General features: G+C 36.3%; 1 protein-coding gene across 1 annotated transcript; it reads left to right on the top strand.

The window, feature by feature from the left end:
- The first annotated feature begins 10,082 nt into the window (after nucleotides 1-10,082).
- On the top strand, nucleotides 10,083-10,520 carry LOC127079076 (uncharacterized). The gene has a single exon (XM_051019484.1). The coding sequence runs from the start codon at nucleotides 10,083-10,085 to the stop codon at nucleotides 10,518-10,520; it is 438 nt and encodes a 145-aa protein (XP_050875441.1).
- The last annotated feature ends 3,627 nt before the right edge of the window (nucleotides 10,521-14,147 follow it).

The following is a 14,147-nucleotide window of genomic DNA, read 5'->3' as shown; positions in this document are numbered from 1 at the left end:
TTTGTAAATCCTCCACTCGAGCTAGGTAAAGCAACTATTTGTATAGATAACTGACCAATCTGCATCTCCAAATTATCTATAGACTCATCATGGTTCTTACTCATTGTCTCATGGTTTTTGTTTACTTGAGCAAAGCTACTATGAGTTGCTTGGATGAAGTTTTGCAGAGTCTCTTCAAGTTGTGAAGGTTTCCTTTCTATTGGAGCTTGTTGATTTTGCTGAATCCCTTGATTTGCACTTGAATTCTGGTTATTGCTCCATCTGAAATTTGGATGATCTTTCCATCCAGGATTGTAGGTGTTGGAATAACAGTTATTTCTCTAGAAATTAGCAAATTTGGCTTATTCACTTAACCCTTCCAAAGAGCATATTTCGTTTTCATGTCGTCCTCCACAGAAATCACACCTACGTGTTTGTACACGACTCACGTTAGCTTTACTTAAGCTGATTTCAGCTAGCTTTTTATTTAACAATTCAATTTGAGCTAAAAGTGTAATATGGGTATCAACGACTAACATGCCTTTGGGTGTGCCCACAATTTCAATTTTTACTTACCTTTCACTCTTTGAAAGATATTCATTCAAGCACATCTTCTCAATCAGGTCTTTAACTTGTGGTTCTGTCATCATTCAGATCGTGCCTCCCGCAGAAGCATCTAGCAACATGTGTATCTGACTCTTGAGGCCTTCGATGAAATTTTACATTTGCTCCATATAATTTATATTATGATTTGGGCACTTGTGTAATAAAAGTTTGAACCTTTCTGAGGAGTCATACAGTGATTAAGTTTCCAATTGCTTAAATTTTATAATTTCTGCTCTTCGCTCAGCAAACTGCGTAGTGGTGAAGAATCTCCCTAAGAATTTGTCCTCCAACTCCTTCCATGTTCAAATTGTTTCATTTGTAAGGTAAAGTAACCAATCCTTAGCCCTTCCAATTAGTGAGAAACCAAACAACTGTAGCTTAACCAATCATAAAAGTGTGCAAGATGTGCCCACGAGTCTCTAATCGCTTTCATGTCGAATAAATTGTCTCTTATACTTGAAAGCACATAATTCTTAATATTAAAGTTAGCGAGGTCTGCCGGTACAAACCCTCAAGAAACCTATCCTTCATCGGCTCTTTTGCAGTAATCCCCTATAGTTTGGGATTGTGCAGCTCCATGGTGATTTCCTTTTTAGAGTCAGAAGAATTCAGTGGTTGATCTTATACTAATATCCTTTAAGATAGAGTTACTTATCTAACTGCTCTCCTGATAGCACATTTGGTTTTTTCAATTTCTGGATCAAACAATGTTAACGCCGATCCTGAGCTGCGCATACACAAATAGGAAATACCTCAGGCGCACTATAATTAACAAGAAAATAAAACAAAAATAGAACACTAAAAATAAAATGTTGCACAAGCGTTGCCTTGTTGAAATATCAACAGTCCCAGGTAACAACGCCAAAAACTTGATGACTTTTCGACAAATGTGTCGATAATTTCCTAGTAATAATTAAGATCGAGTCCACATGGACTACTATTTAACAAGACAAAATTATGCAATGCGTAGGAAACAGTAAATTGGGGGGGGGGGGGGGGTTAGGTTTGAAGAGCAAAAATAATATAAAGTGTTCATATAAATTCACTAAAGCGGTCAGGTGGTGTATAGAATTCCTTATTTCTCTATTATTGATGTTCGATGCATTACATAAATTGTATTGACACTATAATCCCACGACAAATTAACAAAATCGCTATAACCAATCCCTTGCGATATAGCTCACTAATCACTACTCGGAGTTTTCTATACCTAGTCTGCAACACCTTATTTCCCGAATGCATAATTATAATTAAATCAAATATTTTTCATAACATTCACACATAGGATGTTACACATCTCTAAATACACATATGTTGATCATGTAACACTTAATTTAAGTAAAACATGAAACACCTATCATTGCATGCTCACATTCACTTAGGGTATCATCGCAGCAAAAATACTCAATAAAAGCACACCAATTTAAATCTCAATAAATCTCATATCATAATTAAAAAACATCTACTCGTAAGTCTTCAACAAAGGCTTATCACACCAAAACATAAATTACGAGAGCATACATTGTCTCTCAGAAATCTCAACATAAAACAAAGCAAATGCTCCCCAATGTTACATATCCGAGCATAACCAGAGCTAAAACAAAGAAACTAAAACAAATAGCTCCAAGAGATAGCTTCCACTCATATCATCGACTCTACTGTTGAGTATTTGCACGGTGCCCATGTAAAGGGAACATTCAAACAAAAGGGGTGATAAATCACATTCAATAATAACAGGCTTATACTATAAGGTAGGATATCCAGACATAGCATAATCTACACAATCTTGAATCATAGTATATTAACTACATTCTAACACCAACTCATCAATCACAACTTATTCACATACCAATCACAATTCAACAATTATGCATACAACTCATTTAAGCAATGCAACTCCACTATGCAACTCGATGCATATGCATGTGGTATCAACTCAATATTTGGTTCTCTCTGAAACCATGTCCCCTCTTCTGAACCCATGAGCCCCCTCATCTGAGATTGACACAAGCCACTAGTCCCCTCTCTGAACTAGTAGACACGCCTCTTGACAAAACTCATATGATATATGATCATATCATCAAATCAATGTGTTAAGACCCCTCTCTGATCCTAACATAAATGCATTGACAACTCAAGTAATCCCCTATCTGGATTACATCACACCAAAATTACAAAATGTACATTAACAATTGATGATGCAACACAAGCATGCTAATAATTCATCTCAATGGAATTATATTTTAAACAACATGTCAATTTCATCAGCTCATTGTGCAAACATAATGATCACAATAATTAATCATACAATGTTCCATAAACAACATCAAAACATAAATAATATACAACTACGTAGTCCTCCCTTCGAGCTACCACCATCATAACAATAATTATGCATATTAAGATACAAGCATCACACAACTCAATTATTCATATATCATATACAACCAAGTTTATGCATACAAAACATCATCTTTCGTTAATACAATAACAACACCAAATAGCATTATTGATTTAATTATATCAATTAAATAATTTTTCTAAATCAATTATTAATACTTAACAACCCAATGTAATCATGAAATTAATTAATTTAAGTCATCCAATACATGCCCAATAGCAATTAACATGAATCACACGACAACATAACACATAAAACCCAACTCAACAGGTAGAAACACAGCCACCGACATTACACATTAAGTAAAATAGTATATTCATGTCATTAAGTGAACTTTAAGCCTCTTAAGGCGTCACCATAAGATATTACTATGCTTTAGCTTTCCTACGTTTTGAACCGCGTCCAAAATAGAGTCACGGATCTCAAGTTATAATATTTTCTTTTAGGCATAGCGGAAGTCATGAGGGTTGACAGACGTCAGAACTGGGTTTTTCTCAAGGCCAGTTCACCGCTAATATACAAAATCCATGGGTAAATACCCAGAATTTACTTTTCTGTGTTTTCCACCATAGAAGCCCTTCCGGACCTCCGATTTTGATTCCATAAAAACCCCCAACCTCAGAGTTCGATGTAATACAATTATCAAAAGATTAAAACAATAATTTAACACATATAGTTCTCAATTTTCTCAAAAATATATTAACCCCAAAGCTTCAAACCTTCGACAACGGTGGAAAATATTAACAATTTCAAAACAGTAATCACATGTCAAGTTATACACGAAAATACACATCAATTCGGCTAATCAACATCATAATATCATGGAAACTTAAAATTTTATGAACAACCCACTACCCTATTAGAGGTTAAGGACTCCTCTACCCTACCCCTCATGCATAAGCCCTATTGAAAGCTATTCTCCCCCCCTTACCTTAGATTTTTCCAGTAAAATTCTTCCAAGCTCTATGAATGAATGCTCTCCCTATGACTTCTCTTGCCCTAGTCTCCCTTTCCTCTTTTCTAATTCGCATAATGTCAAAAACCCTCTAACTCTGTAACTTTCTTTGTATAATAACAAAACTCCTAAATTTTAGATTTACTTTTCTATCGTCACTTACTCACAAAAACCCAACAATGCCCTTCCTCTTTTATTTCCTATATTTAATTACTATATTCTTATTATTTTATCTCTAATAACAAAGTAACTAAATTCACTAAAAATGCTACTACTCATACTATTTCATTTAATAATTAAAATACTATTATTTAAATAATAAAATCAAAATATTATTTTAATTAATAAAATAATTCTAAGTTATTCTATCTTTCTCTAATTATCCTCTACACCCTACTACAAGGTCACACATCCCATCACACTCATTTATCTATTCAATTAAAATACTATTTATTCTAATTATTAAGATTCTAAATAATTTCTACCGACTCTAATAAGTCACAACTTATTCTCTACACCTCTATCTATATGACATACATCCACACCCTCACACATTAATTAAATAAAATACATATAAATTACAAAGAGTTCACAGATAACTTAACTAAAATAATTTAATAAAAACTGGGGTGTTACAACTCTTCTCCACTTAAAGATTTTTCGCCCTCGAAAATTTCCTTAAGCAAATAGAGTCGGATACGACTCCCCCATCTGGCGCTCAATCAATCTATGACACGCTGAACCAATCCTCCGCACCTAAAACAAAATAGAGGAGCATAAGCTTCTCACCCACTTGTTTTAATCCCTCTCCTACAGACAAGTGGTAAGAAAAGCAAATGAGTACCGACAATGTTTTACACACATATCATGTACTATAGAATATGCAACATTACAAAACCTGGATGGATAGACCGACCTGCTCTGATATCACTAATGTAACACGCTAATTCCCCAACATATAATTATAATTAAATTAGATATTTTTCACAACATTCATACATAGCATGTTACACATCTCGAAACACATACCTCCTGATCATGTAACACTTAATTTAAATAAAACATGCAACACCTGTCATTGAATGCTCACCTTCACTTAGGGTATCATCGCAACAGAAATACCAAATTAAAACAAACCAATTTAAATCTCATATCATAATTTAAAAACATCGACTGATAAGTCTTCTCCAAATGCTTATCACACCAAAATATAAATTATGAGAGCATACATTATCTCTCTGAAATCTCAACATAAAACAAAGCAAACACTCCCTAGTGTTACATATCAAAGCATAACCAGAGCTAAAACAAATAAACTAAAAGAAATAACTCCCAAAGTTAGCTTTCACTCATATCATCGACTTTACTCTTGAGTATCTGCATGATGCCCATGTAAAGGCAACATTCAAACAAAAGGGGTGAGATATTACATTCAATAATAACATGTATATACTGAAAGGTAGGATATCCACACATATCATAATCTACACAATCTCGAATCATAGTATATCAATTACACTTTAACACCAACTCATCAATCATAATTCATTCGCATACCAATCACAACCCAATAATTATACATATAACTCATTTATACAATGCAACTCGATGCATATGCATGTAATACCAACTCAATATTTGGTTCTCTCTGGAACCGGGTCCCCTCTTCTGAACCCATGAGCCCCCACTTATGAGCTCCAAGCCTCTTATTCTGAGCTTGAGACAGGCCACTAGTGCCCTTTCTGAACTAGCATACATGCCTCTTGACACAACTCTTATGATGCATGATCATATCATCAATTCAATGTGTTAAGACCCCTCTCTGATTCTAACATAAATGCATTGACAACTCAAGTAGTCCCCTTTCTAGATTACATTACACCAAAATCACAAAATGCACATTATCAATCAATGATGCAACACAAGCCTACTAATAATTCATCCCAATAGAATTATATTTCAAACAACATATTAATTTCATCAACTTATTGTACAAACATAATGATCACAATAATTAATCATACAATATTCCATAAACAACATCAAAACATAAATAACATACAACTACGTAGTCCTCCCTTCAAACTACCACCACCACAATAATAACTATGCATATTAACATACAAGCACCGCATAACTCAATTATTCATACATCATATACAACCAAATTTATGCATACAAAACATCATCTTTCGTTAATCACATAACAACACCAAATAGCATTATCGATTTAATTATAACAATTAAATAATTTTTCTAAATCAATTATTAACACTCAACAACCCAGTGCAATCATGTAATTAATTAATTTAAGTCATTCAAAACATGGCCAACATCAATTAACCTGAATTGCACGACAACACAACACATAAAACCTAACTCAACAACTAGAAACACAACCACCGACATTACACCTTAAGTAAAATAGTATATTCACGTCATTAAGTGCAATTTTGTCCTCTTAAGGCATCACCATAAAATATTACTATGCGTTAGCTTTCCAACACTTCGAACCGCGTCCAAAATAGAGTCACGGATCTCAAGTTATGGTATTTTCTGTTAGGCATAGCGAAAGTCATGAGGGTTGACGGACGTCACCCAGAATTGGGTTTTTTTCTCACGGCCAGTTTGTCGCTAATTCCAAGAATCCGTGGGTAAATTCCAAGAATTTACTTTTCTATGTTTTCCACCATAGAAACCCTTCCGGATCTCCGATTTCGATTCCGTAAAAACCCCCAATCTCAGAGTTCGATGTAATATAATTATCTAATGATTAAAACAATAATTTAACACATACTATAATTCTCACTTTTCTCGAAAAATATATTAACCCCAAAGCTTCAAACATTCGACAATGGTGGAAAGTATTAACAATTTCAAAACAGTATTCACATACCAAGTTATACACGAAAATACACATCAGTTCAGCTGATCAACATCATAATATCATGGAAAGCCCTACTGAAAGCTATTCTTTCCCTTAGATGTTAAGGACTCCTCTACCCTACTCTTCATGCATAAGCCCTATTGAAATCTATTCTTCCCCTTACCTTATATTTTTCCAATAAAATTTTTCCAAGCTCTATTAATTGATGCACTCCATGTGACTTCTCTTACTCTTTCTCTTTCCCTAACCTCCTTTTCTCATTTCTAATTTACATACTGTCAAAAACCCTCTAACTATCTAACTTTCTTCTTATAATAACAAAACTCTAATAACGTGAAAACGTATCGTATTTTTGGCTTCATATGCATTGCTTTTTACTTGATTAAAACTTATTATTATGCAGTATTTTATGTTTATTGCAAGTATTTATCGAATAAAAGGTTTACGAGCAAGCAAAATGGAAAATAGCAAAAAGGAAATAAAAAAAGAGAAGAAAATGGGGAAAAATAGAGATGATGGGCCACCACACTAAATGGGCTTGTGGCGCCCATCACCTGAATGCATGACGCCCGCCACATGAACCAAAGAGGGTGGTGGCGCCCGCCACCAAGCATGAAGAGTTTGTGGCGCTCAACCCTAAAATTGTGGCGCCCGCCATGGAGTTAAGGACTAGGGTTGTGGCAACCACCACAACCTAGTCTTCCCTACTATTTCTCCATGATTTTAGCCACGAATCCACTCACCTTTGGCTACAATTTAGGGCAGTGGAAAATATATAAAGGAGTTTTGTTTTCAACCGCAACTCTCTCCTCTTCTTCCAGTTTTCAATCGACGAGTAAATTTTTAATCAGATTTTTTTTCTTTTAGTTTCCTAGGTAATTTTCCTACTTTGTAACCGTGATAGTTTCTCCACATCGGGGACTATTGCAAATTTATTTTACGCATTTGAATTCAATTGTAACGGTTACTCATTGCCAAAGTCTGCCAATATTATTTTATTCGAAGAATCAAGATTTAGTTCAAGTTCTCAATTCATAATCCAGGTTTTATTTTGATTGCTATTTTATTTATTTATGTCTTATTGCATGTTTGATTTTCCAAATACCATGTTTGTTACCGGATCCATGTCCGGCTAAATCCTTGGGTATCGGTATGTAAAGACCGTCGAAACGACGGGATTCGTAATTAATTGGTGTTAGTTTTTATAAAACTTATTTTTCCGATTTTTAGTTTCTTATTTTAATCAAATTGTTTTTCATACGAGAGTACAAAACAAACTAAGGTTACGGTCAACAAGAACGAGAGTTTGAGATTTTAAGCAGATAGCTGAAACTAGACATTAATCCTAAACATGGCGAGAGCGCTTTAGGATAATTAGACTTTATTCATATTCAAAAATTACTTTTAAATTCAAAATGAGACCGCGAGAGCCAAGTATTCTGGTTTAGGAGTATGGTCATAGTCAATAAAATTGAGAGTGTGAGACTAAGTCCTTTCTATAAATAAGTTCTACTGAAGAATACTTTGACCAATAAGATTACACCAAATATCTATCGAATCCCCGAAGTTTGATGCATTACATACTGATATCCCTTTATCGCATATCTTTATTAATCTTCTATTTACGTTATGGTTACTTCTCTTCATCTCTCCAATCTTAGAATGATCATCAACCTTAGATTTACATAGTAACATTAGATAACGATACGTTCGATTATTAGTCTTTGTGGGTTGATAATCTTTAAAACTACGTGATAGGGCTGTGCACTTGTAGTCACTATTCCCATAGACTTACTAAGTCGCGATCAAACTCATAAATTTTGGATTTACTTTTCTATCCTCACTTACTCACAAAAACTCAACAATGTTATTCCTTTTTTATTTCCTATATTTAATTACTTTATTCTTATTATTTTCATCTCTAATAAAAAATAACTAAATTCACTGAAAATGTTATGATGACTTCTCGGCAAGAAGTCACAGTAATAGTGACTATTGCGTGTGTGATAACTTGCATCGCATGCGTAATGCTGCTTTTTAGGCCCTTCGTGTGCGCGATGCTGCATGTGATTATTTTCGAAGCTGCATCCTTTTTTGCTCTCTTTTCACTCAAATTAAGCAGTCTTGACCATGTTAACGCCAAGGTAGATGCTCTTACTCAAAAGATAGACAACTTGACCATAACACCCGCAACCACAGTGGCTGCCGTAGCACCAAACTGCGAAATATGCGGAGTTCTGGGGCATGCTGCCCCAGAATGTCAACTCTTGACAGGAACCCCCACAGACTAGATGAACTATGCTCAAGGAAACCCTTACTCAAACACCTATAACCTAGGTTGGAAGAACCATCATAACTTTTCATACAAAAACAATAATGCATTGTATGCACCTAACCAAGCACATGCTGTACCACCAGGATATCATAAAGCTGCCACAAATACTCAAAATGCTCATAGGAAGTCAAACCTAGAAATAATGATGGAAAACTTCATAGCTACCCAAGCCCAAACAAATAAGGATTTCCTAAATCAAAACATACATACTAGTGAGCAAATCAAGCAGTTAGCAAACAAGGTAGACGCGTTAGCCACCCACAACTAAATGTTGGAAACACAAATTTTGCAAGTGGCTCAATAACAAGCACCTACTGCTGCTCCTGCAGGCACATTTCCTAGACAGCCGCAACCAAACTCGAAAGGTCATGCAAATGCTATTATAATACGAAGTGGGACAGAACTAGACGGACCGATCGACCCTAGAATTAGAAACCCATCCATGCACCAAGACCCTGGTAAGGAAACTGAGAAAGAAGATGATCAAGAGGAAGATAAAAACGAGGAGGTCGTAGAGAAAGAAGAACCTTATGTGCCTCCACCACCGTATAAACCCCCTATCCCTTATCCTCAAAGACTTGTTAAATCTAAAAGTGTAGGGCAATTTAAAAAATTCGTAGAGCTTCTAAAATAATTGAATATCACAATACCCTTTACAGAAGTCATTACTCAAATGCCCTCATATGCTAAGTTTCTCAAAGAAATCTTATCTAACAAGAAGAAGATAGAAGATAACGAAACCGTTACACTTACTGCTGAGTGTAGCTCCATAATACAAAACAATATGCCTCATAAGCTGAAAGACCCAGGTAGTTTCTCCATACCCCGTGTAATCGGAAAGTTTGTCATCGATAAAGCACTATGCGACTTAGGATCCAGTATTAGTTTAATGCCCTTGTCCATATGTGAAAGGCTAAAAATGGGAGAACTAAGACCTACGAGGATGTCCATACAACTTGCAGATCGTTCTGTTAAATTTCCCATAGGTATGCTAGAAAACATTCCGGTACGCATAGGACAATTCTATATTCCTATTGATTTTATAATCATGGATATAAAAGAGGATTCCAACATCCCTATCATATTAGGAAGACCATTCCTAGCTACAGTCGAAGCTATTATAGATGTTAAGAAAGGCGAGCTAACCTTTGAAGTTGGGGAGGAAAAATTCGAATTCATTTTGACGCAATTCCTAAAGGCACCAGCTATAGACGATACCTGTTGTCTACTAGATGTCATCGACGAATATATAAGAGAGATGGAGAATGAACAAACATCATACTCTGAAATACTGAAAATTCCAAGGCCTCCTACTTTTGAAGATGAAAATTTGAGTAACAAATACCAAGATGGATAAATCACATTCTGAGTGATGTAGTAAAGAAAGACGTGCAAAAGCTGTTAGAAGCAGGTATTATCTACCCGATATCCGATAGTCAATGGGTCAGCCCAGTACATGTCGTACCAAAGAAGGGAGGCGTCACAGTTGTTAATAATGAAAAAGGAGAATCTATAGCACAGAGAGTGGTTACTGGAAGTAGAATGTGTTGATTATAGAAAATTAAACAAAGCCTCTCATAAGGATCATTTTCCTTTACCGTTTATCGATCAAATGCTTGAACGATTGGCTAAGCATTCTCACTTCTACTACTTAGATGGTTATTCGGAATTTTTCCAAATTCCTATTGATCCTGACGACCAAGAGAAAACGACCTTCACATGTCCCTATGGTACATTCGCCTACCGACGAATGCCATTCGGACTGTGTAATGCTCCCGCAACATTCCAAAGATGCATGATGTCAATTTTCGCTAATTTTATAGATGACATCATGGAAGTCTTCATGGAAGATTTCTCTGTATGCGCCAGCTTCTTAGGACACGCCGGTTTCTACCGGCGGTTCATCAAAGATTTCTCAAAAATCACCAAACCACTGACTGGCTTATTGATGAAAGACGCCGAATTCATCTTTGATGACAAATGCCTAGCAGCGATTGAACAACTAAAAACAGCTCTTATTATAGCACATATCATTCAACCGCCCGATTGGAGATGACCCTTTGAAATCATGTGTGACGTGTAGGCGCAGTCTTAGGACAAACAAAGGATAAGAAACTTCATGCAATATACTATGCAAGTAGAACCCTAGAACCTGCACAGATGAACTACGCCACCACAGAAAAGGAACTTTTAGCTGTAGTGTTCGCTATGGATAAATTTTGTTCCTACCTAGTATGAGCAAAGATAATTATCTATACCGACCATGCTGCAATTAGGTACCTGTTAAACAAAAAGGACGCCAAACCAAGACTTTTATGGTGGATCTTACTATTACAAGAATTTGACCTAGAAATCAAGGATAAAAGGGGAACTAAAAACATCGTGGCCGATCACTTGTCAAGAATGGAAGGTATTGGACCTGAACGAGTGCCTATAAACGATGATTTCCCGTACGAAAGACACATAGCCCAACTGGAAAGCAATACAACTAAATATGCGTTAACCCATAAGGATACCAAAACAAACGAGGTAGTGGAAGCAATACCAAAACCACACTACCATGGTACGCTAACTTCGTCAACTACTTAGCAGCTGAGGTGCTTCCACCAGACTTGACCTACCAACAAAAGAAAAAATTCTTCCACGATCTTAAACATTATTATTGGGATGAGCCTCTGCTTTTCAAGAGAGGCGCCGACGGCATTTTTCGTCGATGTGTCCCTGAAGATGAGGTAGAAAACATAATCTCCCACTGTCATTCTACTCCCAATGGAGGACATGCAAGCACTTTGAAGACTTACGCTAAGATCTTGCAAGCCGGCCTCTTTTGGCCCACTTTGTGGAAAGATGTCCACATCGCGATCACAAATTACAACCGGTGTCAATGCACTGACAACATATCTAGACGCAACAAAATGCCACTTAAAGGCATTTTGGAAGTAGAAGTCTTCGATGTTTGGGGAATCGATTTTATGGGACCTTTCCCATCTTCTTTTGGTAACAAGTATATCCTTGTTGCGGTCGATTACGTATCAAAATGGATTAAGGCCATAGCCTCTCGAACGAATGACACACGAGTGGTAATTAGACTCTTTAAGCGTATAATCTTCCCTAGATTCGGAGTGCCGATACTTGTCATCAGTGATGGTGGCTCCCATTTCATTTCAAGGATTTTTGAAAAGCTATTACTGAAATATGGAGTCCGACACCACGTAGTAACACCCTATCACCCACAGATGAGTGGGCAAGTAGAAGTCTCAAACCGAGAAATTAAACAAATCTTAGAAAAGACGGTTGCCACATCTAGGAAAGATTGGTCCTCAAAATTACCATAAGCCCTATGGGCATATATGATAGCTTATAAGACCCCAATAGGAACCACACCTTTTAAGCTAGTTTATGGAAAATCATGTCATCTGCCGGTAGAATTAGAACATAAAGCATATTGGGCCATTAAGACCCTTAATCTCAATTATACTGCCGCAGGCGAAAAAAGAATATTAGATATCCATGAACTAGAAGAACTTAGACTAGATGCGTATGAGAATGCCCGAATCTATAAAGAAAGAACTAAAAAATGGCACGACAATCACATATTAAGGAAAGAGTTTAAGGAAGGTGACAAAGTACTTCTATTTAAGTCCCGCCTCAGACTCTTTCTCGGGAAACTTCATTCTAGGTGGTCCGGTCTGTTCGAAATTACCAATATTATTCCGAATGGAGCAATAGAGATAAAGGGAAAAACGAGCGAACCATTCATAGTAAATGGCCAACGTTTGAAACGTTACAACAACATTGATAACAATGATTTCATTGCAAATCTAAAGCTTGCAGAGCTTCGCGCTTATTCAAAAGAATAACACCTATCCTATTTCTGTCGAGCTTACAACAATAAACAAAGCGCTTGGTGGAGACAACCTACACTCTATCTTTAACTATTTAATTTAATTACCCAAATTTATAATTATTACTACTGCTTATTTTTCATTCCTTCTTTCTTTCTTATTTCTCATAAAGTTAACCGGTACCTTTCTTTATTATTGACCATTACTAACTTAATGATGTTATCTACTTGATTTTATCTAGCTACTGACCATCACAATGCAACAAGTAGATTACATGGATATAGTCTTCAGAGGTAGAGCTCAAAGGAGACGTTTTAAGGCTCTAGCTCAGAGAGAAATGACACTAACTTTATACCCAGATGGACGCACCATGACCAAATTAGGTATAAAAGATAGTGTTATGTTCCTAATTAACCAACTAGGCTGGGACACCTTCGCCATCAAACGAAAATTTAGTTCCTACAGTAGGTTGACTTTAGAATTCCTAAGCTCCCTAGTGTACCTGCCAAACCATGGTATGAGATTTAACAAAGGCCTCAACACCTTTAGGTTGTTCGATAATGACTACCGCTACACCCATAGATAAATGGATGAACTCCTAGGATGCCCTAATGATCCTGATACCTTTACCATTACCCAGGAAGACAGGCTTGTAGACCATCAACTAGATCTCTTTTGGGGTAGCATCACAGGAAACAACCATCCCGAGCCAGACCTTATACATTCAGAGAACATCCATAACCCTGCCATTCCTTACTTTCATAAGATCCTAGCTCACACCTTTTTTTGGAAAGGAACAGAACAAAACCTTTTAGTCCAAAGAAGAACTCTTTATAATGTAATGTGCATCACAGACCCGACCTGTTAACGCTGCTACATTCATGATAGCTAATTTGTACCGTATAGCACAGGAAGACCATGTACCAATCTCAGTGGGAGGCTTAGTGACCATGATAGAAAATTCCATAGGACTGAAATACCCACTCGTCAGGGTTATACGATCTATGAACATCTGATTTTATGTCAACACTAGTATCATTAGGAACCTAGGTCCGAATGTGTTTGAATTCCTAATTAACAACCAAGTAGTACACCTGTTTACCCTGCCAAACCATAGGACGATTGTACATGATAGGAAC

This window comes from Lathyrus oleraceus, chromosome 5 (assembly GCF_024323335.1).
Source record: "Lathyrus oleraceus cultivar Zhongwan6 chromosome 5, CAAS_Psat_ZW6_1.0, whole genome shotgun sequence".
NCBI classification, from domain to species: domain Eukaryota; kingdom Viridiplantae; phylum Streptophyta; class Magnoliopsida; order Fabales; family Fabaceae; genus Lathyrus; species Lathyrus oleraceus.
Note: the sequence above shows the minus strand (reverse complement) of the source record. Positions and strands in the feature narration are given on the sequence as shown.

What these genes read in the sequence shown, in the direction of transcription:
- LOC127079076 (XM_051019484.1), top strand. Translation starts at nt 10,083, where the DNA reads ATGGGAGAACTAAGACCTACGAGGATGTCCATACAACTTGCAGATCGT.